Source organism: Limanda limanda, chromosome 14 (genome assembly GCF_963576545.1).
Source record: "Limanda limanda chromosome 14, fLimLim1.1, whole genome shotgun sequence".
Taxonomy (NCBI): Eukaryota; Metazoa; Chordata; class Actinopteri; order Pleuronectiformes; family Pleuronectidae; genus Limanda; species Limanda limanda.
In genome coordinates this window covers 23,121,385-23,146,694 of record NC_083649.1, presented here as the reverse complement: position 1 = coordinate 23,146,694, position 25,310 = coordinate 23,121,385, and the positions used below count along the sequence as shown (strand labels likewise).

The 25,310-nt window shown below is 42.6% G+C and overlaps 1 protein-coding gene across 1 annotated transcript in view; it reads left to right on the top strand.

Moving 5' to 3' along the window:
• Window positions 1-19,865, top strand: part of dscama (Down syndrome cell adhesion molecule a) — a 107,611-nt gene extending 87,746 nt beyond the window's left edge. Inside the window, exons 13-34 of the mRNA XM_061085352.1 lie at window positions 4,370-4,566; window positions 4,887-4,983; window positions 5,087-5,215; window positions 5,463-5,630; window positions 6,105-6,175; window positions 7,118-7,361; window positions 8,196-8,342; window positions 10,117-10,272; window positions 10,706-10,839; window positions 11,354-11,507; window positions 12,062-12,179; window positions 12,313-12,476; window positions 13,115-13,213; window positions 13,299-13,487; window positions 13,781-14,071; window positions 15,235-15,411; window positions 15,525-15,555; window positions 15,642-15,757; window positions 15,873-16,022; window positions 17,469-17,666; window positions 17,840-18,142; window positions 19,486-19,865. Of these exons, the coding sequence (XP_060941335.1) occupies window positions 4,370-4,566; window positions 4,887-4,983; window positions 5,087-5,215; window positions 5,463-5,630; window positions 6,105-6,175; window positions 7,118-7,361; window positions 8,196-8,342; window positions 10,117-10,272; window positions 10,706-10,839; window positions 11,354-11,507; window positions 12,062-12,179; window positions 12,313-12,476; window positions 13,115-13,213; window positions 13,299-13,487; window positions 13,781-14,071; window positions 15,235-15,411; window positions 15,525-15,555; window positions 15,642-15,757; window positions 15,873-16,022; window positions 17,469-17,666; window positions 17,840-18,142; window positions 19,486-19,865 (3,713 nt within the window). The remainder of the gene's footprint in view (window positions 1-4,369; window positions 4,567-4,886; window positions 4,984-5,086; window positions 5,216-5,462; window positions 5,631-6,104; window positions 6,176-7,117; window positions 7,362-8,195; window positions 8,343-10,116; window positions 10,273-10,705; window positions 10,840-11,353; window positions 11,508-12,061; window positions 12,180-12,312; window positions 12,477-13,114; window positions 13,214-13,298; window positions 13,488-13,780; window positions 14,072-15,234; window positions 15,412-15,524; window positions 15,556-15,641; window positions 15,758-15,872; window positions 16,023-17,468; window positions 17,667-17,839; window positions 18,143-19,485) is intronic.
• The last annotated feature ends 5,445 nt before the right edge of the window (window positions 19,866-25,310 follow it).

The following is a 25,310-nucleotide window of genomic DNA, read 5'->3' as shown; positions in this document are numbered from 1 at the left end:
CTGTCCGATGCTGGTTGGCATGGTAACCTGGCCAGGTGAAAGGGAGCCTGGGAGAAGGGGGGGTTGGCAGGGAGGGGGGTTGCTTTTGTCTCACGGGAGTAGCCTATCAGCAGCCAGCCTATCCCCCACAATCCCCTGCAGGCTTAAATGTATCATCACTGCCCTCTGGGTTGCTGTGGAGGAACAGGGCTCTCCTCACCTCCACATAAAAGACACATTGTGCCGTGCAGAAAACACACACTGTGTGCTCCGCTGCTGTTCTTTGGTTTTCCCAAAAGCTGCAGTGGTAATGTTTTCTTTTTTGTTTTCCTTTTATACTAAAGTGAGCTCCAGATACAGCAGCAGATTTCTAGGAATAATCCTAGGGTGAAAATAGACACGTGTGGGACTGTAACACACACGACTGGCATCCATCCTCCTCTCATAAACACATCACATTGAATTGGTTTCCATACAGAATCAGTTCATGCATGCTTGTCCTCTGTGTGTCTGCGTGTGTGAAGGGTAGTGATCTCTATTTAGCCATCTATTTACGCTTCATTTGAGCTCATCATCGTTGTCGCTTGGTTTACTCTTTAGATCTTTACAGGTATTTATGTGAAAAGTATTAATAAATCAGTGAGATTCAACTGGACAAGGAAACATATTTTAGTGACAGAACGTTGTTTAGGATTAAGCCATTTGTGTGTTGTCTCATATGTTTCCTTTTGTCTCTTACCCTTTTTTCTTCACTTTATTATATTCAGACATTATTCCCATATTTCCACTCAGTATTAAAGAAATACATCAACACAACAATTACAGCGCCACAAATTGTGCCTCAGGGCTGGCTCAGCTGGGCCACTCGCGCACATAAATATTCTTGTTCACATATGCATATACAAAGACACAAGTTGCATTCATGTTTTATATTCTGTTGAGTGTAGAAACATCCAATGGACGTGTGAAGTTTCAGTCAATAAATTAATGTAGATTTATTTTCTGCAGTTCTTACAACGGAAAAGCCACTGCTCTGATTGGCTGAGACATCGAAAGATCAAAAGAACCTCCCACCACCGACACACACACCAAACCTGAGCTGATTGATCGATTGCAGTTAGTCTTCAATTCAATCTAACAAAGCTCAGACTTGCTCCTTTGAGATTTATTTCCCCAAATAAAAATGTATAAATTGGATTACACAAAGTGAACATTTATGAAATATATATTTTTCTTAAAAAATTGAAACACCAAACACAAATTTTTGTGATTATTCCATTGGTGCAGTGCGATCAAACCATTGTATTGGCACATCAATAAACATTGTCTGTTGAGCTATCTAAGTGATGGGAACTACAGTATTAAAGTTATCTGTAGCTTTCATGTGTTTCCCTTCTACATCCTGGATGTTGAAATGCTTTTTATGTTTACAGCACAGACACCCTCGACACATCTCTTTTCACTGACCTCCTTTTTGTCACCTAGCACAGTATCCCGATGTGCCAGTGTGAGTGTCAACAACATGGCCCTGTGCTACCTCCAAGCCACTTACACGGCAAAATGAAAGTAACTGTGCTCTAATACGATAACGTTTACGTAAAGCCTCAGCAGTTATTTTTTTCCCCTCACTTATCCAAATGTGTCTCACAAAAAATTCATACTTGTCATGCAAAATAAATCAGCGTTCTTTTCCACAGCCGAGCCCCAAATGGCTGCAGAGTGAATAAGAGATGAGGCTTAAATGTTTGCAACCTCTTGCCTGACACTTCCCATCACATCACTGGAGTCACTCTTTGTGTGTGTGTGTGTGTGTGTGTGTGTGTGTGTGTGTGTGCGTGTGTGTGTGTGTGTGTGTGTGTGTGTGTGTGTGTGTGTGTGTGTGTGTGTGTGTGTTAGTGTGTGTGTTAGAGAGAGTGTGTGTGCTCACAAAAGACAGAGAACGAGAGCATGCACAAGCTTGCATGTTTGTGTTTGTGTGTCTGAGCGTGTGTGAGCATCTGGGAGCAGAGGGTTGTTATACACTCGGCTGGGGTGTAATGAGGCATGTATATAGTTAGTGTGTGTTTAGTGTGGTGTCTTCAGAGTGTTGTTAGATCCTCACTGTACCATTTAGGACCCTTAGATACAAGATACACAGCATTGAAGGGCAATGTTGCGTTCGTCACAGTTTATTAACAAATCTCACAATATGTTTGTTGTCTACTCTAATTGGGTTTTATGCCATGATGTGTTTACATTTCAATTTAACAAGTTACAAATTATTAGGATTTTGCATAGTGTTTTGATTGAGTAGTTGAGTAGTTTCCCCTTTGCTGGGTATTACATTAAATGCCACAAAATCATTGAAACAAGAATACTAAGGCCTCAAAGGGTTAAATATGAAATTTATAAATTCATGATACAAAAGTCATTTAAAATTCATTAAACCTTTATTCTCATGAAGCTCTCCACAACCACAGGGGTTATTTAGAAATGTTTGATTTCCAGAGATTATTTTTACTTCATAATGACATTTTTCAGTATTCATCTATCACTTCCCTTCACCTTCATATCCTTCTGACTTTCTCAGTTAGTTCAACCTCAAACTGGATAACAACCCAAAGTGTAACACAAATTTGTTTTTACAGAGGTGTGAATGTTTCTTTGAGGAATGTTATGAATACCCTAAACACACCAATGTTATTATCCAGGACTTAACCAGCTAACACCAGCTGCTGCTGACCACACTGTCAGGAGATTAGTCTTTGCACCTTGGACAATGTCTAATTCAATTCTGGCAGTCACCAGTAACAGTGTGTCCTCACCTTGCATTCATGACATCCAGTCAGGATATCTGATCATTTGCACAGTGGTCAAAGACGTTTCACCTCCATGCAGAGAAAAACTCTTACTGTGGGGTTCAAGGGTATGGAGGCAAGAATAGTATTGACCCTTATCCTGGCCTGTGCATCAAACTACCCTGTGACTGTAGCCGAGCAGTGATGCAACATGACCCCACGCAACCCCAAGGGTCAGGGAGTTTCTTGCCCGTCGACTTCTCTCCTCCGCTGACACAAGCCGATTATGCAGGTCATCCAAAGAAATGGGACTCTGTTTTGTAGGAGCTAGTTAGTCAATTGTGTAACAACAAACCATCATCGGACCGAGCTGCACACATTGTGATGGTAACTTCTCTTTGGCCTTGAACATGCTATTCAATCACATGTCTTCCTCTGCAGCGTGCTTTTATCATGTTGATCCACAAAGTTTCATTCACAAAGACGAATTTATGTGCAGTTTGCATCCCTAACACCATTACTCTAATATACAATGATTCATAGTTTTATAGTATATTATTCTCATTCTTATTCATAGCTGAGTATCTTCCCTGTTACATTACTTAGCAGAACAGCTTAATAGTAGAGTTCTGTCACACGTTCACCATGTGAAGAGTACAAAGGGATTCATCCTTATTATTTAGTCTTTCTGTAGGACTCAATTATTGGCAATTTCCTCTGTGCTTACCATATTTACAATTCCTAAAGTGATATTGTGGTAGTAAAAGTAGTATTATTCCTCGTCACTATGTCAACAATGACAATATCCAGTGCATCTCTCACTCCTTTGGGAAGAAACCTTTGCATCCGACTGTAAAACATAAAACAATCAATGGATGTTTGGCTCGACTGGTTATGTAGAGAGGAGGAGAGGGAGGAGGAGGTGAGGTGTTTTTATGCTCTATCATAATGAAAAGAAGTCAGCAGACTGGTAAACAGTAACAGTGCAAGGTATGGTCCATTTACCTTGATGGATGCAATTACATTTGCATTTGAACCTTATCCATCCTTGAGTGGGGTTTTTCTATTGTGACATATTTGTATTTTACTCTTTTGTATCTATAAGTCTAAACTTGTTTGTATTTTTAGATATGTCAGCAGCAATGATTGCAGAGAGAGGGAGAAGTGCTTAGTGTTCCCCAGTCTCCCTTCTTCCATGTTTCTAAACCCAATCATTCTGCAGCCGCCCCCTCAGTCTGTTTGCTTACGACACTGAGAACAGCAAACCTGGAGGCATTCAGCTGCAATTGCAATCAGCGTTTCTGTGAACAAATGAAACATTATTTACAGTTTAGTCCACATGTACTTGCAGCTTATGTCAATGACTGTGTGAAGAGTTTTACATAACTGTGAAAAATAATAATTATTTTTAATAAGAAAGGGTTTGGTTATAAATTTAAAATAGTTTTACAGTTAATAGCTATGTTTGTATATATCGACTCTTAATGCTTTATACAATATTGAACACTAACTTACACTATGTTTCTTTGATCAACACATCTGAATGTTTTCCTTGCGAAACAATTCCAACAATAAATCGCCTTCTCTTTCTCTCCACCTTATTTTCACACCAGTCCCGGCCATGATCACATCCTACCCCAACACCACGCTGGCCACGCAGGGTGAGGAGAAGAAGATGAGCTGCACAGCTCACGGTGAGAAACCCATCATGGTGCGATGGGAGAAGGAGGAACGCATCATCAACCCAGAGACCAGCCGCTACGTGGTTTCTGTCAAAGAGCTGGGCGATGAAGTCATCTCGACCCTGCAGGTAGGAGAATGGGCAACTCAGTGCATGTGTAACATTTGAGTTGGGGACAGTTTATTGGATTGCTGCTATCCATTACATACAGGAAATGAAGCCATAGCGTGAGCAAAATAATTTCATTTGAGTTCTATGTGGGTCTAAATCAGTGGTCCCCTGATGGTCAGGACGCCCGCGCTTACTTGTCTAAATTACATTTCAGAGGGTTTTCTAACGCTGCCAAGTATAACCTTGCAAAATGTGAAGATATCAAATATTGGCAATTTTTTCAGTTTTTACATCAATGTCACAATTCCAACCTCCTCTCACGTCTGTGCATCCATCAGATCATGCCCACAGTGAGGGAGGACTCTGGCTTCTTCTCCTGCCACGCCATCAACTCCTTCGGTGAAGACAGAGGAATCATCCAGCTCACAGTGCAAGGTATGAATACACCTATCTAAATTGTCCTAAAGAGAAACAGCGTATGTCAACCCTTGAAGTTTGAGTGAAATAACAATCTGCTTGTCAACTGTTTGACTTGAAGAGCCCCCGGACCCCCCGGAGGTGGAGATCAGAGAGGTGAAGGACAGGACCATTGCCTTGCGTTGGACTATGGGTTTTGATGGCAACAGCCCAATCACAGGCTTTGATATTGAGAGCAAGAACAAATCAGGTACAAGAAAACCTGTTTCTATGATTAGGTGGTAGTCTATCATAATGCACACACATTTATTTCACATAGAACTAGTTGAAATACTTGCTCATGGTGTTTTCCTGGGTTTAGGTTGATAAATTATCTCTGCATTCCCTCTGTCTCAGCACCATCACTTAAATTAGCCTGTCGTAATGCACTTAGCAGGATCTGACCTCTCCCCCTGACTGCTGCAACCCCAATAAACCCCGCCCTCTCCCCTCCACAGCCTCCTGGGATACCGCTCAGAAGACCAAAGATGTCTCACCTCAGCTCAACCAGGCCACCATCATCGACCTGCACCCCTCCTCCACCTACAACATCCGCATGTTTGCAAAGAACCTGATCGGCAAGAGCGAGGCCAGCAACGAGCTCACCATCACCACTGATGAAGCAGGTGAGAAGGAACATAAGAGTATTTCACCCTCAAGCATATTTACAGTCTGATTTTAAAGAGCAAAAAGGATTTGCAGAGACAGGAAGGGCAGAACATTTTGTTTGAAATGACAATCATAGCAAAGAGAAAAGAGCAGTGAGATGGGAGAGCAGGTGGTGAGTAAAAGACAAGAGGCAAAAAGAGGTAAAAGGCCAACAGAGCCAATTCATTAAAAGCCCGGTGACATCAGCTCCATTGGCTCTGTTGCATTATTGAACACACGCTGACCCCGCACTAAAAGCAGAACTTTTCAATTAGCGGCCTCAGTAGTAAATGTCACACTACAGTCAATAGACTGCGGCTGAAGCCCTCTACGCCTTCATCTCCCCCCTCTGTCCCCTCCTCACAGAGCCACACTCACTCGTTGTAATCTTTGAGACAGCTGTTGGATGTGTAAGGTGTTTTGACGTTCATGTGTTGGTGCTCTGATCGCAGCTCCTGATGGACCCCCCCAGGACGTGCAGCTCGAAGCCCTCTCCTCTCAGAGCATCCGCGTCTCGTGGAGGGTGAGTTAATCCAAAGGCTGTGGGTTCAAAACGTGTCTGTGTTTCCATGAAGTGAGAATGTGGCTGAGTCCAAATAAGTAAAATCAGGGAGAGGACAGCGCTGATCTTTCCTTATTGACCAAGAATTACTCTTTTCAATCTGCAAAATAAATCAGTGCTGTTTAACGCCTGGACATCATTTAGTCATTTAACCTACTGCTGCTCCAGAGGAGCTGCTCAGCAGCAAACTGTAGAAGACTGAAGCCCCCAGGTGTGACTTTATTTTACTGTATGAATGTAAATCAGGCAAACAGCATGCGTGCACAGTTGGTTGTTCCTGTATAAATACTGTGTGGTTGTGTGCGTGTGTTGAGTAGCTACTGTATTTGAGGAATTATAAGTCTTCTTCTCTTGTAGTTTAGGTGAGGTAACACATTTATGATTGTTACCTCAGTTTTGATTCATTTTCAATTGTGTGCAATTTGTAAACCGTAGATTGTGTCATGCTGTGTTAATAAAAATATATAATGAATATTAAGTGGCACCAGAGTGTATCTACAAAACATTATGTGGTTCCAAGCATCCCTGACCCTCTCTGTCATTTCACATTGAACAGTCAGATTTGAATGCATCATTCTAGGTGTATTCAGGTGTGTTTCAGTCTTCAATTGGATAACCCAGGATGCATTTCAGTGTCAGGGGAGAACAGGGAAAACAACTGAGGGTATCTCCCTGGACCTTGTAAGGTCTAGGGAAGACAAGGTAGTCAAGGGAGAGCACAACCACCATGAACAGAGTTACTGTAATATGTAACTGTCAAAAAGTGATAATACTAATGTCAGCAGTGAGTTCAAAGAATCTATAAGTTTGTCTAACAAAATGTGGTACTTGTGTACCCAAGTACCGAAAAACTGGGACACCCATCCCCACTGTCTCAAATACTCTTTGTCACTCCTCTCTCAGCCTCCCAAGAAGCACCTCCAGAATGGGGCCATCCGGGGCTACCAAGTGGGCTACAGAGAGTACAGCTCAGGTGGAAACTACCAGTTCAGTGTGATCAGCGTGGAAACAACAGGGGACAATTCAGAGAGCCTGGTGCTGGACAACCTGAAGAAGTTCACCCAGTATGGAGTCGTGGTGCAGGCCAGCAACAGCGCTGGGACTGGGCCCTCTTCCACAGAGGTGGCCGCTACCACACTAGAGGACGGTAAGACAAGAGGATGTGGAGACAGACTTTAAAGGGACTCTTACCTTTGTTGCATTTTTACACTTTTTTTGGATAAGGTTAAATTGGTATTAATAAGGTAATGACACTCTAAAATGCAAGACAGACCCACCAGGAGTAAAAACAAACAATTATTTCACTCTCATAATATTTAGTGAAAACTTCAACCAATAAAATTCTTCGGACCGAAGGACCTTATTGGCCGACAGACCTGTCTGTTTGCTGCATGGACATGCAGGTTTTCCGTCTGCTTCTTGTGGCGCATTCGGGCCCGTCATCATATGTGAATGTAAATGTATATAACTTACCGGTGCTTCTGAATCCGAATCCATTGCTTTGGTAAACAAAAACTCACGTGCGTGCGCGGAGGCAGTATTGTAAGTCTGCTTGTAAATAAAGTTTCTTCAAAAAAACACCGCGGATGGGAACGAGGGGGTGGGGCATTGGAGGAAGGCGGGATGATTTGAATGTGCTGTAATTCTCAAATGCAACAAAGGTAAGAGTCCCTTTAAAGTGGAATATTGTGTAAAAAAAAAATAAACATTAGTATAGGGAAGTAAAGGTCTCACAATATAACTATTAAAAAGAGATATGCTTGAAATGTTCACTGCACCAAACACGTGATGTATTTATTTCATGTTGTCTTTACCCCTGTGTGACCGACACAGTGTGGTTTAATCTCAGGGATTTGTGAGGATATATTACAACCTGGTGGAGATCAGTGGGTACTGCCACCTAAAACGTTGCTGTGAGTCTATTGGTGTCTTGCTCCAAATCCCCTGATTTCATTGCTTGTTCTCTGGTTTAACTCTTCAGTGCCCAGTCGTCCTCCAGAGAACGTCCAGGCCACAGCCACGTCTCCAGAGGTCATCTCCCTGTCCTGGCTGACCCCTCCCAAAGACGCTCTGAACGGCAACCTGCTGGGATTTAGGGTCATCTACTGGGCCAACCTGCCTGATGGAGGTACACAGTAACACCTGCATGTTTCTAAGTAACAAGGCGTATCAAAGGCATAACCCTCCCCCATACATGCTCTCTGTGCCATAGAGAAATAAATTGCATTCTAGTTGTCATTAATAATTACACCAGCCCTTTATATTAGCAGATATGAATACCTACATTGCCTGGAATCCGCAATTGTCACCAAAATATTTAGGCAGAACAAACAGTATATACAGCCACAAGCAAATTCATCACCCTGACAGTCTTGGTCTGCATCTGCTCTCAGACAGGACCAATCAGAATGTCTGACACACACCATGTGTATGATCCAACACCATTCACTCATCACATAAACTCAATAAAGTAAATAAAGTATTATTAACAAATATATTGCTTTCCCGAAAGGGTTTAAGTGACATTGGTTATCTGAGCAGTATGCCAATCGTTTTGACTGGTAAATGTAGAAAACCAAAAGGTTCCCAAACAGAAGAGACAAGAGTGAGCTACTGACTTAGGTGTTTCCGTCTTCTTCAGCTGAAACATTAATACGTCATTTCCTTACATAAGAATAAATTGTGCTTACTGTGAAGTAAGTACTATAAAGGAAGCGTAAACTACAAATTTACAGTGGATTGTGGGTATTTGAGTGTCCTCTACTGTGGGGCCAACGTCTGTGTGGTCCTGTGGAAGGGAGGCAGCATGGCATGCCATTGTCACATGCCAGGTTTGTGTCAGTAGGATTGGTTGTGACAGCATGATTACCTTTGACCCCTGCCCTGTCACATCATGTTGGCCTGCCTATAGAGGCTCTCTGGGCCTGACAGCTAGGACTAGTTTGCATGGTAACAATCTCTAACTCAGTGAGCGATTGGTCAAATCGTAACTTACATGCTGTTATTCATGTGTGGGGGTGAGTATACTACACAATCAAAGAAAAGGGCAATTCATCATTATGAGATTATGTATTGACAGAATATATTCTCATTGTCCAGCAGAGGGGGATATAAACCCTTTCTAACACACCAGTGCAGGCTCAATCACTATACCATTGATATGTGAATCAGCTTTGCTGCATACACTGTTGTCATTGTCTGTATCGTGTCTAAAAAACAGTGTCATGTGTTTAAAAGTCTCATATTTAAATTCCTTGTTTTGGTTTGCAAACAACATGTAAGAACTTTGTTTTTCCTTGAGTTGATTGTCTTGGTAACATTACTTCATATCAAAACAAGAGTTCAACACACATATGCAACACACGCAGACACATTTGTGTAAAATGCTTATATTGTGTTTTAAAACGTCTGCAGTCCTGCAGGTGAGATGGTATCCCTGTTGTTTTAATTGCTCATTAAAAGCCAGAGAAGAAGAGCTGCAGCTGGTCCCATAGCTCTCTGTAGAGGAGAAAAAAGAGAGGGAGAAGTAAACGGTATGAAGAAGGGATATGGACAGAGAGCAGTGACACATCAATAATTCAAACCCTCACAGCTGAGGTAGCAGGTTGCCAGTCAAGGCCTGACACCACAGCAGACCTTGGATCTAGGGTTGTTTAAACTTTGTTATTGAACATGAAATGATATCCAAGGCTGTTCTATGACAGGCCGGGCCCTGACATCTATTCATATGTGTGATCAGCCCTATGATATATGAGTCACATGCTTGGGCCTGTGTCATCTTCTCATATCACTGGATTATTTACGATAAGAGATTGTATTAGATTATGCCTTTGACTGGAGGTGTCATCACAGAATTTAATTGTATCCCTGCATTCTCTCCTCTGCTGCTTTCTGCTCATCAGAGCTCGGAGAAATCAGGAACGTGACGACCTCCAAGCCCTCTCTGGAGCTGGATGGACTGGAGAAGTACACAAACTACAGCATCCAGGTGTTGACCTTCACCAGAGCAGGAGATGGTGTTCGCAGCGAGCAGATTTACACCCGCACCAAGGAGGACGGTAGGACATTTAAGTTCCCTCTAAAAAGAAAGGGCCCAATCTTCCGACTTACTTACTGCAGTGGGAGTTTGACTCGTTTCTCTGGGGTCACAATGTCTTGAGAACCTCCACCTCCTACCCCTCAGCCTCTACAAACACAGACGTCGTAAACAAACACACATATGACATACCTTTGTTAAGCTAAGTTATTTAGGTTGTCTAGCTAGGATTCCAGTAGCAGCACACACACTATAGATTATAGATTTGGTAATAAATGTGTTAGTAAAACCAACATGTGTTTCCTCAAAGAGAACATTTAAGTGCAGTATGTCTTTAAAATTTGGAAATTTCAGTTTGAAACTATTGTCCTGAGTGAACCTGTACTGTCCATAAAGCAGTAAGCCCTGTAGAATATTACATCTGTCTGTATGTTATCGTCATCTTTTCCTTTTAGTTCCTGGTCCTCCGGCAGGCGTGAAGGCCGCAGCTGCATCCAACGCTGTGGTGTTTGTGTCCTGGCTTCCTCCTCTCAAAGTGAACGGCATCATCAGGAAATACACCGTCTTCTGCTCCAACCCCCACCCCACGGTAACACCTCAAAAAATATAAGAAATCAGATGTTCAGTATTTCGACTTTAACGTCTGTGAATATTGGAGATATCAGATTCACCAGGTAGCCTGAGGCATGACTCCAAATGAATGCTAAGGAGACATGACACATCTTATCAGTGTTTTCCACTGGCCCCTAAAATGATTATGACAGGTTTAACACCACTTTGAAAAGCACTTTGAGTGGTCATTACTCAGAAAAGCTCTATTTAAATACAGACTGTTTACCATAATGTGAGCAAGCACATGGCAAATAGTGCTGCACACATCAACCCAATGCAAAAATGGAGCGAAACACCAAGTTGGAGATCTCTTATGTTATCTTGGGAGGTGAAAAAATAACTTTGGTGGGACAAATGAGAAAATGGCGGACCGCCACAGTGGGAAACACTGTCATCAAACTGTTTACTGTTTAAAAGTAAATGAACATGGGAAATAATTGTTTTATCTGCAGCCTCATGTGAGACAGTCGTGGATGTTTTTCCTTACCCAGGTGAGCAGTGAGTTTGAGGCTGCCCCAGATGTGTTCTTCTACCGCATCCCCAACCTGAGCAGGAACCGGCAGTACAGCATCTGGGTGGTGGCCGTCACCGCTGCAGGCCGTGGAAACGCCAGTGACATCATCACCGTCAAACCCATGGCTGAGGGTAGGTGAAGTCTTATGGACTCTAGTTTGTCTGAAAGTTTACATTGTTTAAGGTTTTACCGGGACAGAAATGCACAGTGCAGAAGTTTGAATGCTAACAGCATCTCTTGGTAGTGATTACCCTGTGTGACCCCATTCTCCTCAACTCACTGCACCCATGTGGATTGCTGAAAAAGTAGACTGGCAGGGGAACATGAGCTGAGTGTAAATCACTTGTTGTTTGGCCCTGTCAGCATAATCATGCTTGGTGAGAGCTGATAAGCTGATTGCATATGCTGATAGGTCCCATAGTGTCTGGAGTGAGGACCCACAGTGCCTGGGACATCCACACCCTGCCTGAGGTTTGGGTGATGGATGCTCTCTCCTCTCTGCTGCACGGCTCTGAGAGAGAGAGAAACACCATCGCACTCTGTCCCCAGAGTCTATAACGTTAGGGGCTTAGAGATGACAACAAATGTGAAAATGTGAAAAACTCAGTCTGTAATCATTTAGAATTTTTTTATTTGCTGACGCGTCTCCTGAGTTGCCTGATGAAGCATTTGTGTGCTTTTGTAGCTCCGGCTCGGATTCTGACCTTCAACAGGACAGTGACGACCCCCTGGATGAGGGACATCGTGCTGCCTTGTAAAGCAGTAGGTGATCCATCCCCAACCATCAAGTGGCTAAAGGAGATGTGAGTTTCTGTCACAGCTATTAATCCATTAAGTAATAGATGATTAATAAATACATGCATACATCTTCTTAGTCATTTAAATTTGTCTCTCTTCAAAAACTTGCAGCCTATTCTAAACACATCTGTTTTTCAGCAATGGCACCCCAGCACCTGTTGTGATTGACAGCCGACGCAGCGTCCACGGTAACGGCAGCCTCGTTATTCGCACGGTGAAAGCAGAGGATTCTGGGAACTACACTTGCATGGCCAGTAACAGCTTTGGGTCTGACAAGATCGTCCTCAACCTGCAGGTTCAAGGTAAGAAACACAAAGTGTGGACAAGCGGCACATCTAAGACTGTAAAAAGATGTGTCTCGACCGCCACCTGGTGGCTGGCTGGAGTATAAGTCATAAACTCTGCCTCCTCCATGTTAGCAGATGGGATATAGACCTAACTAAAAAGTGAAAGTTAACATCAAATACATTTTAGGTAGTTGTGGTCAGGCTGTGTGCCCAATGTTAAGTGTCTCAATGAGTGTGGTCTTCATTTCTTATTTCATGCTATAAAAATTTGGGTGAATTGTCATGAAAGACATCTGAAACTGACTGGTGATTGGTCAATCACATGTATCGGTGGGACCTTGCCCGACCCGAATGCTGCGCAGTCTCTGGCTACAAAGTCCTTACCTCAATGTGGAAGCGTTCTTACCTGGGATATTTTCCCCTAATTTCTGGATAGTGAGAATAAGTGGAGTTCCGTTGTCCATCTTTATACACAGTCTGTGGTTTCTACCCTCAAAACACAGCTGGTGATTTGAGGATCTTGTCGACTTTTTTTGGAGGCAAACGAAACTTTGTGTGTGTTCAGATTGTTGTACATTGTTTTTGTCCCAAGACTAATCTTAGTGACCATAATCAAAGTAATTTTAGAGCTTTGCATGTTTTTTTTCCTTTAGTTCCACCTGACCAGCCTCGTCTCACTGTGACCAAGACAACCACCACCTCTATAACGCTCTCCTGGATCCCAGGGGACAACGGAGGCAGCTCCATACGAGGTCAGACTCTCACCACTATGTGTATTCTTCACCTTTTGCCTAGTTTTTGTTCTTTTTTAATCCCCCATCTTGTACTCTTCCTCAGGCTACATTCTGCAGTACTCGGAGGATAACAGTGAGCAGTGGGGTAACTTTGCCATCAGTCCCAGTGAGCGCTCTTATCGGCTAGAGAACCTCAAGTGTGGCACCTGGTACAAGTTTACCCTCACGGCCCAGAATGCAGTGGGGCCAGGACGCATCAGTGAGATTATTGAAGCAAAGACTCATGGGAAAGGTATTATTTTCTTTTTTTAAGAAATTGCACTATAGAGAAATTTGAGTGTGTAAAGAGGTTCTTCCCAATGATGTACAAAACCATCTCTCTTCTCAGAGGATTTGTTTGTGTTGTAGTATTTGTTGCGTCAAACACCCATCGGGTAACTTTTAGCAAAATATAGACCCTGACACACATTATTAGTGTCAATCCTTGGATTTACTGAAACTTTTGTCCATGCTTTGCAGTTTTTTAATTTCTCAAGGACGCATTCCTCCTGACTTCACATACTGAGGCTTTGTTTCCCTCTACAGAACCTCAGTACGCTAAAGAACAGGAGCTCTTCACGAGCATCAACGCCACCCGGGTCAAGATTAACCTGAATGGCTGGAATAACGGTGGATGCCCCATCACCTCGTTCACCCTGGAGTATCGGTCTGTAGAAGCGCCCACGTGGACCACAGCTCAGCGCACCTCCATCACAAAGAGCTACGTCCTGTACGACCTGCAGGAGGCCACCTGGTACGAGCTGCAGATGAAGGTCTACAACAGCGCCGGCTACGCTGAGAAGAGAGTCAAGTTTGCGACGCTCAGCTACGATGGCAGTAAGTTCATATTTCATGCTGACTTTAGTGGCTGTAGCTTAGATTGTGTGTCGCTGGCTATGACACCACCCTCAATCCCACTGATTGCAATATCATCAGATCATTTGAATGATCTCCGTTGAGATAAAGGATAATTGCAACCCTGGGAAATCAGTGGTATTCTGCCGCCACCACTTCTGAACTTTGTTCCCACCCTCACTGACACGCTGCAGCTGCTGAAGAGAAATATCAGGCTCAGCACGTCACTTTGAGGGATGGGTTCATTCTCGAGTGCAGCTGGGTAGAATAGGAGCCAGGTATTTTCTGCAAGTTCAGCAAAAGGTTGAGCGATATTAGCAGATTGCAGCTTCTTGTTGAGGAACCGTGCACATGACCAGTGTTTTGCAAGTTCACACTTAAAAAAAACAAGCTCGAAGTTCAGTTCGTAAACATTTATTTAAGTTAGCAGTTCACGTTCAGTTTTTTAACCTCTTGAAGCACACCAGGTTGCTTGTTGGTATTAGAGACAGTGAAAAGTTAATTTATATGAAACCAAGTTTTGTCATTCCAGACATACTATACCTTGTCTAAAAGCCCATAACAACCACGTTCACCCAAACCAAACACCAAGCTACTAATTTGCACGTCGATACAAATGATCATGTTATTTGACAAACATGTGTCTTTTCAGCATTTTATTACTTCTTTCACAGGTGCAAACATATACTAAATACATACACTCAACTTAAAGTCGCCGACAGGCTTTTCAGCTCATCTCTATGATAACTAGTCTCAGCTAGGCCAATTCCCTCTCCCTGGTTCACCTGGAGGTTTTCACTGAGCCTCCTCCACACATACAAGCCCAGACTCCACAGATTCCAATGGTTTTAGTCCAGCTCTTTAATTCTGCTTCTCTTTTTTTACAATAAAATGTGGCACAGATAATGTTCAGATGTTGTGCCATGGTTTACTAGAGGTTTTGGGCTACAAGGGATATTACGTGTAAAACTTTGTATTAGGTGAAATTTTATGGCACTGTAAAACATGAGCATTGTTCAGTCTCCCGATAGTGATGGATGCTCAAGTACTGAATACTTTGGTGTAAAGCTCCTGAAAAGAACAGTTCCTGTGATTCAGTAGTGCCAACATCTGTTATAACATAATAACATATAACTCCTGCACAGGTACCATCGCACCTCAGGTGAAGGCGCCCAATGTGAGTGAGGACCAGTCAGGCGGGGGCGAAGGTTTGAAGATGATGGTCACCATTTCCTGCGTGCTGGTGGGCATCGTTGTAATCTTCATCGGGCTGCTGGTGCTGAGGAGGAGGAGGAGGGAGCAGAGGCTCAAGAGGCTCCGAGGTGAGACGAGGGTGACCTGTGAAGATGTTTGCCTCTTGTCGGTCACATGACATATTTAAGCTGCTGTTGTTGAACGTTTACCAGTGAGGTGACGTTTTCTCTTTGTTTTCCAGATGCTAAAAGTTTGGCCGAGATGCTCATGAGGTAAAACTGCAGACCAATTTGACTGTTTTGCTTTAGTATCTCAGAATGAACAAGATTTTCACATGTTTTTGTTTTGTCCTCCTCAGTAAAAACACACGCCCAGCTGAGCCCATTAACAAACAGCAACAGACGCTCCGCATGCACATCGACATCCCCAGGGCCCAGCTCCTGATCGAGGAGAGAGACACCATGGAGACTGTTGGTACGCACACTGGTGGTTTTCTGCCTCTGACAAACAACAAGCAGCTTTTTTTAGTCATACAGGAAATGAACTTGGTTATGGAAATCCTGAGGTTGTTCTTGTTGCTGTCCCACAGACGACAGGTCCACTGTGCTGCTGACCGATAACGACTTCGGGGAGACCCAGAAGCAGAAGTCGTCCACAGTCACTCACACTGTCCACTACCAGTCGCTGTCCCAGGCCACCGGGCCGCTGGTAGATGTGTCCGATGCCCGACCAGGAACCAGTAAGTCCAGTACGGACTCCTTTTTTAAAGACTTCAACCCGCAGAAGTTGCACATAGGGATTTGTTTTGTTTTCTATTGGTGTCCAGTCATGCACCTTTTCCCAGTACCTTTTGATTTTGTTACTTTTCTCTGGTGTGCCTCTTTTATTGCTGGTTCATTCTGCATGTGTTGATGACTGCACAGAACAAAGGGAAGTGAGCTAGTTCAGGTTTAAGCTGATGCCCGTATGTTGCCTCATCTGAAACCTCTGCTGTTGATTACTGCTGCTGCTCTTCACGTAGCATTTCATTAGCTCCGCCTCTACTGCATCTGCCTGTAGCTGCATTCAACTTTCCACTTCAGGAGGAGTCTCATCTTCACCTGCTGGGTTGAGCTTAGTGTTTTCTTATCTAACAAGATCAGAGGATACTACTTTCAAATAATAAATATTTCCACATGAGATGACTGACTGGAGAATGGCCTTCAGCCTCCTTCCCTTAGTGTAGATTAGTGCAGACCCTGTTCTAAACCTGCCAATTTGTTTGGCCTGTGTTAATGCTGGTTGCAGCTTTCTCTCTGAAACTGTGATAGTGACCACGTAGTAATTGAGCCGTGGCGAGTAAAGACAAGCTAAGCTGCTGGACTCAGTCCACAGAACCCTGAAGCTGCATAAAGAGCTGTTCACCTGTCTATTCAAAGTTGAGTGAAGCTCAACTCAAAGTTCGCAGAAGCCTGATCTGGAGAATCAGCTGTCGTGAACTTGCTGGTGTCACGATTGATCGTCTTACGTTGATGAGTTCCAGTTCCCAGCCGCCGCAGCCACAGAACGCTGGTCTACTGTTTAGTCAAATGTTATAAATATTGAACACCTAATAATTGTGAAGCCGATATGATGAACCTTTCACGAGATAAACATTCCACATACAGATGGACAGATAGAAGATCTATGATTTAAAATAAATAGGTAAGACAGCATAGTGGGATATTCTAGAGATGTTCAGTTATTTTATATTCCACAGAACCACATTATGTCTGTTTATATCACTCCTGAAATGGCTGTGAGCTGGTTATTATTTCTATTTGTGTCCAGAAGTGAATAGTTCAATAGTAGTTCAATAGTAGCTTTATTGTCAATTTACTTTACATGTTCAGACATACAAAGAAATCGATAAAACGTTTCCCACTCTCCCACGGTGAAACATATAAAGTGCACAGGCACAACGGATAAGACAACAAGACATTTCCTAATACTAAATAAACATACAGATAAATAAACATACAGATTCACGTACAGCACGTAGAGCAGCATAAGTTAAGTTTCTGTAAAGTAAAGTGTTAATGTAATAAAGTGATAAAAGTGAAGTTGCTGGTTTGGATGAGTTGGTGATGGCAGTGGCTGCAGGGGCATTGATGACCATCTCATTATCTTTACTGAACTTTCCGTCCTCTTTGCGTTTAATTTTCAGACCCCACTGCCCGCCGCACAGCCAAAGCCGGCCCAGCTGCTCGCAACCGCTACGCCAGCCAGTGGACGCTGAACCGACCACACCCCCCGGTCTCCTCCCACACCCTCAGCACTGACTGGAGGCTGCCCACACCCAGAGTCGCAGGCTCAGTCGACAAGGAGAGTGACAGCTACAGCGTCAGCCCATCTCAGGACACAGGTAAACAGCAGTCTAGATGCAGTATCTTTAAATGTTTGTTATAACACTGTAACACTTCATCTCTAACAACAAAACGATATCAGCTGTCTTGCAACTTTAACAAAGTCACATTCCAATAATTCTGTCTCTAACACTTGTCACTAATCCCTCCACTAACTCCGGCCCACGTCCAGACCGAGCAAGGAGCAGCATGGTGTCGACAGAGAGCGCCTCCTCCACCTACGAGGAGCTTGCCCGAGCGTACGAGCACGCCAAGATGGAGGAGCAGCTGCGCCACGCCAAATTCACCATCACCGAATGCTTCATCTCTGACACTTCCTCCGAGCAGATGACGGCAGGAACCAACGACTACACCGACAGTCTGACCTCCAGCACGCCGTCCGAATCAGGCATCTGCCGTTTCACTGCTTCCCCGCCCAAGCCTCAGGACGTCAGCCGGGTCATGAACATGGCCGTGCCCAAGGCCCACAGACCGGGTGAGGCCACGCTGTCCAAAGACCGTAGATCTGTCTGCCTGCCTAGCTTTAACTACAACTGGCCTCATTATGATGCTGACAACACTAATCACTAAACTCACTCTTTGTGTTAGTTACATCCAACCATTAACAAGATGACTGTCTCAGTAAAGTTCTTTTACAGAGGAAATGTGGAGCCATAACATGGGTTAGGGTTAGTGTACCCTAACCCTAACACAATCTGAGTTAAACGCAAAAAGATATTGCAAACATTAGAAATTACCACAGATAAAATAATTGATCCAGAAAAGTAACGGTAAGTAGAAGTCTAATGTAGGAAGCTGTGGCTGCTCTAGCTAAAGTTGTACTCAAACCCCACTATGGTCTTTTTATCCCACTAATGCCTGATGATGCAAATACTACACATACCATGAAGGTATTGGAAGTACTCTGCCGCCATCTAGTGGTCGGACTGGAAAATACATACCAGCCCCTTGGTACTGTGCAGCAAAGTTATTTTGAGATATTAAGCTGTATTCGAAATACTGTGATGATGGAACAGCAATGATTGTACAGAAAGATATGTTGTTATTCAATTTCAAGCAAAAGCAGCATCAATATAATAATCTACATACCAGAGACTGAAAAATGTGCCTCATACCTAAATTTGATTTCTATTGTATATGCTATATTGAAATTATCAATCTCAACTTAATTAAGCATCTGTATGACAGCCAAAAACACAAATAATATTTCTTTTATATAATTGGAAATTAATTCAGGCAATAAGGGGTTACATAAAGCATCCAACTGTTTCCACTGTGGATGTGGGAGATAGTATATATTAAAAGCTTCATCCATTGTGAAGCAAACACCATTTACACTGTGGTAATGAAGAGATCATGTTCATTCAGACACTGGAGACGGCTGGAGGGATTCATGTTCTTTGACTTTTAAAAATGTGACAAATGTGCAGAATCTGCAGTTAACAAATGTCAGTCCTGGTTTGTGTGAATGTAACATGCTTAACTGTTGAAAGTCGAGCTTGACAGGATTAATATTAACTTCATGCTGTGCAGTGAAATTACTCATTTTACGAAAAGAGTTTAATATTGTGAGGGGACGTGTCAGAGGATGGAGGTCAGCGAGGACACAAGAAGATCATACTGAATAGACTCTGTTAGTTTAATACTTACATAAGCCGCTGAAGTTTTATTTATCATAAAGTTTTATTGAACAAGATGATATTTAATGTGACTTTACTTTTCTTTAGCCATGAATGTTGGAGATGAGGTGACATTGGACTTGAATGTCTCCATGTGTTTTCTCTTATGTTTAACTCTGTGGTCTATGTCGACCCACAGGGGGCGAGTTGGTTCACCTTCCTCCGTACCTGCGCATGGACTTCCTGTTGAACCGAGGCATGTCCTGCTCGGGGTCGTCCAGGGGCACAGCGAGTGGGGAGAGAGCTGCCATGGGTCAGGCGTGTCTGGAGCCTCAGAAGAGTCGTTCGCTGAAGCGGCCTTCTCGCATGGCGCCCCCAACACCCACAGAGGCCCCTCAGGCCAGCAGGGACCCAGGGCCCCAGTGGCAGCCTGGCTCCGCAGCCACGCTCCCCCACAGAGAGGGCTCGGAGCTGGCCCAGGCCGCCAAGCTCAGCACGTCCCAGGAGTCCCTGCTGGACTCGCGAGGACATCTCAAACAGACCAGCAACCCCTACGCAAAGTCCTACACGCTGGTATAACAGCAGGGGCACCTGGGGCGGGACTGGAACTCACTCACACTGGACTTAACACTCAAGTGCAGTAAACTGACTTTCACCACGCAGTTCTGTATATATGTCCCCTCCCTCCAAGGGCGGGGTCACTTTTACTAATCTCCTTTTATTTATTTTAGAACTTTATTATCTCGTTTGTAATTCTTTTTTCTTTTTTTGTTAAGATTTTTTTGTTTCACTTTCACAGAAAAAATTCACTCATCGGAAACGACTCCAGACGGAGCTTTGCCAAACTAATTGAGTAACGAGGGAGCGTTATTTATTCTTCATTCTTGTTCATTCTTTATAATTAATCAGTGATTATTAATTGTTAGTTGTCAGCTATTAATGATCATTAATTATTGATTACCAAATGATCTGTTCTCATCATTGCTACGATGTTTTCATAAGAAGCCGGACATCTTTTGTTTCTGGAGTGGAAGATGACGATTTGGAGTCATGTTTTTTCCTATGGAATATCCTTCTCAAACACTGAATGAAACTTGGGAGAAATCTTGGAATGAAAGCAATTAACACCAGTCCAAACTTTTCAGCTGCTCTCAAATTGTTACTTTTTTTGAAGAAAAAAAAATCTATTTCCTATGGATGCATGGGGACTGACCAATTAAAAGACAATGAGGATTACGATCGTGGCTGGACAGCCCAGTCGAGCATTTTGTCACACTATGAAATGATCCAATGTGAAGATTTATTATTCTTATTACTATAAATATATATATAAAAAGAGAAATCACTTTTATTTGTGGATATTACAGGGAAGAATTGATTTGGTTAATAAAGTCCTTAGTCATGTTTGCACATATCTTGTTTTAATTAGGAAATGGAGTCTCTGTTGATCTTTCTCTGTGTCCCATTCTCTGATGGTGCAATATGAAAAAAGATATGAAAAGTATATGAAAAGAAATGCTCTATACTGTACTGTAATGATGAAAAATAACTATGTTGTGAGTATACTTACAGGGCCGGACACACTCCAGCTATGTATTCAGGTGTAGTTTACCACTGCTTGTTTGCCAGGGTGGTAAATGATGTTAGCTAGAACAGGGAGGGTTTAGAGAACTAATGGTTTGCACTTCACAACACCCCGACTCAAGTGTGTCCAGATAGATCCCCCTGCTCTCAGTGCACTAGGTAGAGTCTCCAAGGCTCTCACTGTCCTCAGTAGATTTACTGTTGCTGCATTGCAGTGATGCTCCTCTACAGGGAAAAAAAACAAAACGTGAGACAATCCAGCAGAATCCCCCCTTCAAACCAAACCTATAATGTCTATAGGAAATATCTAAAAAAAAAATGTGGATATACGTAAGAAGCTGTTTTTTTGTACCTGTCTGCCCTGGCCCATTTCTGTTCTTTCTGTTTCTTTGAGTTAGCCTGAAGGGAGAAGAGTTTGATCCAAAATGCTGTGAGGTCATTCTGTCAATTTCTATGATTAGTTTCTATGATTAACTGTCTTCATTATGATTATACATTTTAACAAGGAAAAAAAAAACAATGTCACTTTTTATTTTTAACATGGGTGTTCACCATGGTGGCACTGGAATAAAGAGTAACTAACACAAAAGTTCAAATTTGATTAATAAAATGGCTGTTCCCCAAAGTGTCCTCCACGGCTTTGACATGAGTGACTGGTGTGTGGAGATGAGGCGGACGCACGGAGAGCGGCTCCAGGCTTGGCTATCCGGCTGTTCGCTGGGTCGTGAGTCTGAACAGTAGACCCTGAGTATTTCACTTTTATCCCAACAGCCTCATCGTCTTGAATGCCTCAGAGATGATGGTTTCTCCAGCATCGCCCAACAATACAGGTTGATCATCCTCTGTGACCGTGTGGAGGTCGTGCCTGCAGGTGGCAGTGTTGTCCAGAGTTGTGTTTCTCACTAATCCATCCTCTTTCTTTAGCTTTATTCTCAAACCACATGTCCTGCTAAATTGCTTCCATGGTTTTAGATCACAACAAGGGGGGTTTGCTCAGCATGACGACTGTATCTGCCCTCTCCCTCTGAAGTCAGCAGCACATTTAACATGGTGACAGAGATTTACTCTTTACTGGGGAATTCATTCTGAAAATACAGTTCTAAACATGGATCCAGGTCTCAATGAACATCGTGGCTTCCTGAGCAGATTGACAGCTGCTATTGCTTCTGTTTTCATTTACTGGATTTTGGGTATTAGTTTTTTTCCCCGCATATTTATTTACCTATACATTTCTTTTTAATCTGGCACAGAAAAGCTTCCATTCATTATCATTTTTAAATTCAAAGGACAAATTCAGTCCACTCATCAATTCACTGTCACATACACAACCTACGCTGTATGGATTTCTTGATACCTGTTTAATTTAGATTATAAAAGCACATGTTAGAAATATCCAAGCAGTAAGTGGCATCTGTTGTACTGTCATGTTATTCCACAGTTGACATAGTGGAGACACTTCCTTGTGGATCAATAAGGAGAAGGTCATCCACTATGTACAAGGCCGGCGGTTCAATCCCTGCTCCTCCATTCCGTGTGGCAAAGTGTCCTCGGGCAAGACACTGAGTCCCAAATGGGTCCTGATGGCTGTGATGGTGTGTGTGTGAATGGTAAAACTACTGTAAAGTACTAAGTGTAAAAAGCTCCATATAAATACAGACCATGTATCTTCTATAAACATGAGGCCGGTGTCAGGCCCCTTCTAAATCTGATCTTCGACACAGATTTTTTTTAAGCCTTCAGATTTAGCCACCCTACCCCCATCCTCTAAGAGCTATGTTTCCATGGTAACAATCAGGGACTCCAAATGAGGAAAAAAGAGGAAAACATGGCTCATCATCTGTCCCTTGATCCCAGTGTTGTGGAGTGAGTAAACTGGTCCCAGGTCTGTGTGGCATTCTCTGAAACCTCAGACTTTACAGTTTGAGGGTGAAAGCCTATAATGCAGCAAAATGTAAGAAGCAAAATGTAAGAGGTACCACAGTCAGAGCTGTAATAACCTAAACTGAACCAGAGGGGACGCACATCAGGACACATCCACCGCTGGGGGGTATATTGGTTTAATATTTCCTGTGGGCATTTTAAAACTTTCAATGTCCCTAAATCAATAAAAATCTACAAATGTGCAATACACATGTAGGCCTCTGCAAATACTGCATGAGGAGACATTATTGTCTTCTATTAGGATCTAGCTGCACTGGTTATAATGGTCTCTAGGGCATCACAGTGATCTTAGGGTCATTAAAGATTGTCTTCCAAATCTAAAATATCAGTTCAAAAATCTAATTTAAGTATACAGCCTCTTGTTTGAGATACTTATTAATAGACCGATGTTTGTACAAATAGTGAATCCTTTCAAATATGATCAACTGCACCCGCTGCACATAGACTACTCTAATCTTATGAAGCCATTTATTATCATTATTAGTATTACTATCACCATTATTTTTGCTATTATTATATTAATAACAATTTTTAATATTAATCAAATTCCCTTCATGTACTGCCTTGCTCTGTATGTGTGTTTGTCTGAGGACAGGTTTTGTCCCAGTAATAACTTCACACACGTGCAAGATGCAGTCACTTCACAGATGTTCCAGAGACCAAAATGAAGGCTTGAAGATCAGTTTGGTTTGATCAGTGACTGCTGAGTACTCATGTGAATAAATACGATGATTACATTGTATGTAAGGTAGTAAGTGACACAGGAGTTATCTTTCTCTATGAGTAACCATACTGTCACATTCACTCATTGACAGTCTTGAGTGGCCATATCTGACTTAAGGTCTGTCCTGAATCAATCACTTACTAAATTCCATCCTGAAATATCATTTCTATTCTGCCCGTCTATCTGACAAACAGACAATTGCACGGCCGACCTCCCCATCACCACTTTGACCTGTATGATGTCCAGGGACACATGTGCAAAGATTTTAATCAACCACCCGCTGCTGAGCCAGTCCTGACCTCATGGGGACCCTCAACCCATTAACCATGTAATGCCTTTTCAAATATAAAATCCTTTCATGGATTGGCTGAAAACATAATGGTTATTCTTAACATGTTGCTCAGATTGACTAGCTAATAGATCTTTTTATGTTAATATGTAAGTCCATTTCTTTCTATCTTACAATAATGCACTGTTGTAACTAAACATTGACGGAGAAACTAGATAATCATGGTTTTATTTCGAAATGGTGTGTTTGTGTGAAGAGTGTCATTGTGCAAAAATCATTAGAAACACAAAAGCCTGTCTGTGATCATCAAATGTAATCATTACTTTTATTTCACTTTTGCAGAAGGGATGAGCTGCTGTGGATTCTTAGTATGCACAAAGTCACAGAACAGCTCAAGTAGCGTCTTTGTGTCCAGAATCTTGCTTTACTTTATGACCTAATTGAGGTTGTATACATTTTTGTCACCTACGTAGACCAGGGGGAGGAGACAAGGACCTTGCATATTTTTCAGGGCCCTACAAACTTGTATAGTGAGCGTGCAGGGCCGCCTGGCTCTGGGTCAAACCTTCTTGTTGGACATTTCAAGCACTCTTGCGCCTCACTCCCACAGAGGCTCTAAGTAGGTGCTTAGTTTGGGTCCCTATATTTCATGAAGGTGCTCCACATCGATGAGATTGATATTGATTCTCATCACTAAAGTTCAGTTGCCTCAATTTTTTTCAGGCTTTAATTTCATAATGAAATTTATGTCTGACTCGCTGCAGCCTCAACAAAGTGAAATGAGAGAGTAAATCAACTTGCACTCCTTTACAACTCTTTATTTGTTTCTGTGTGTGTGTGTGCGTGTGTGCAAGCTTGCATGCATACGTGTGTGTGTGTGCTTGTACAGTATACAGTTGAGCCAATTGAACAATGATATTGATTAAATCACACTGGAACACAAACAAGGACAGAAACACAATAGGATTGAAACCACGAGCACAAACATCTAGAGTCACACACGTCGGTGATGTTAATGACGTCAGGGGAACCTGATGGAGGAGCTCACCCACGTCGACGAATCAGAGACAGATTTTAAAAGCATCAATCATACAGTGTGGAAACAAGAGCATTTTACAAGCCAGAGGGAAAGCTCCAGTGAAGCCCAACATATTTTGCTTATGATGTTTTTCCAAGATGAAATCAGGAGCTGAGTTGAAGTGTCAATCACAGAAATGCACGTGGCTTTAAATTACCCCTGAATTTAGGAGAATAACTGACTATTTGTGACATTTCAGTTTGTTCTGTTTCCATGGTTATATTACACTGAATGTGCCATAGGAAACACCAATATTAAGTGTGACCCAAGTAAAAAACTGGAAAATGATACAGAAATTATAGGAAAGATTTAAATACATACACCCAGAATTTGATCATTTATCATTGTCGTATATAATAGTCATTCTAAGTTACAAATTATGCACAGACTTTCACAAAGAACTGTTTA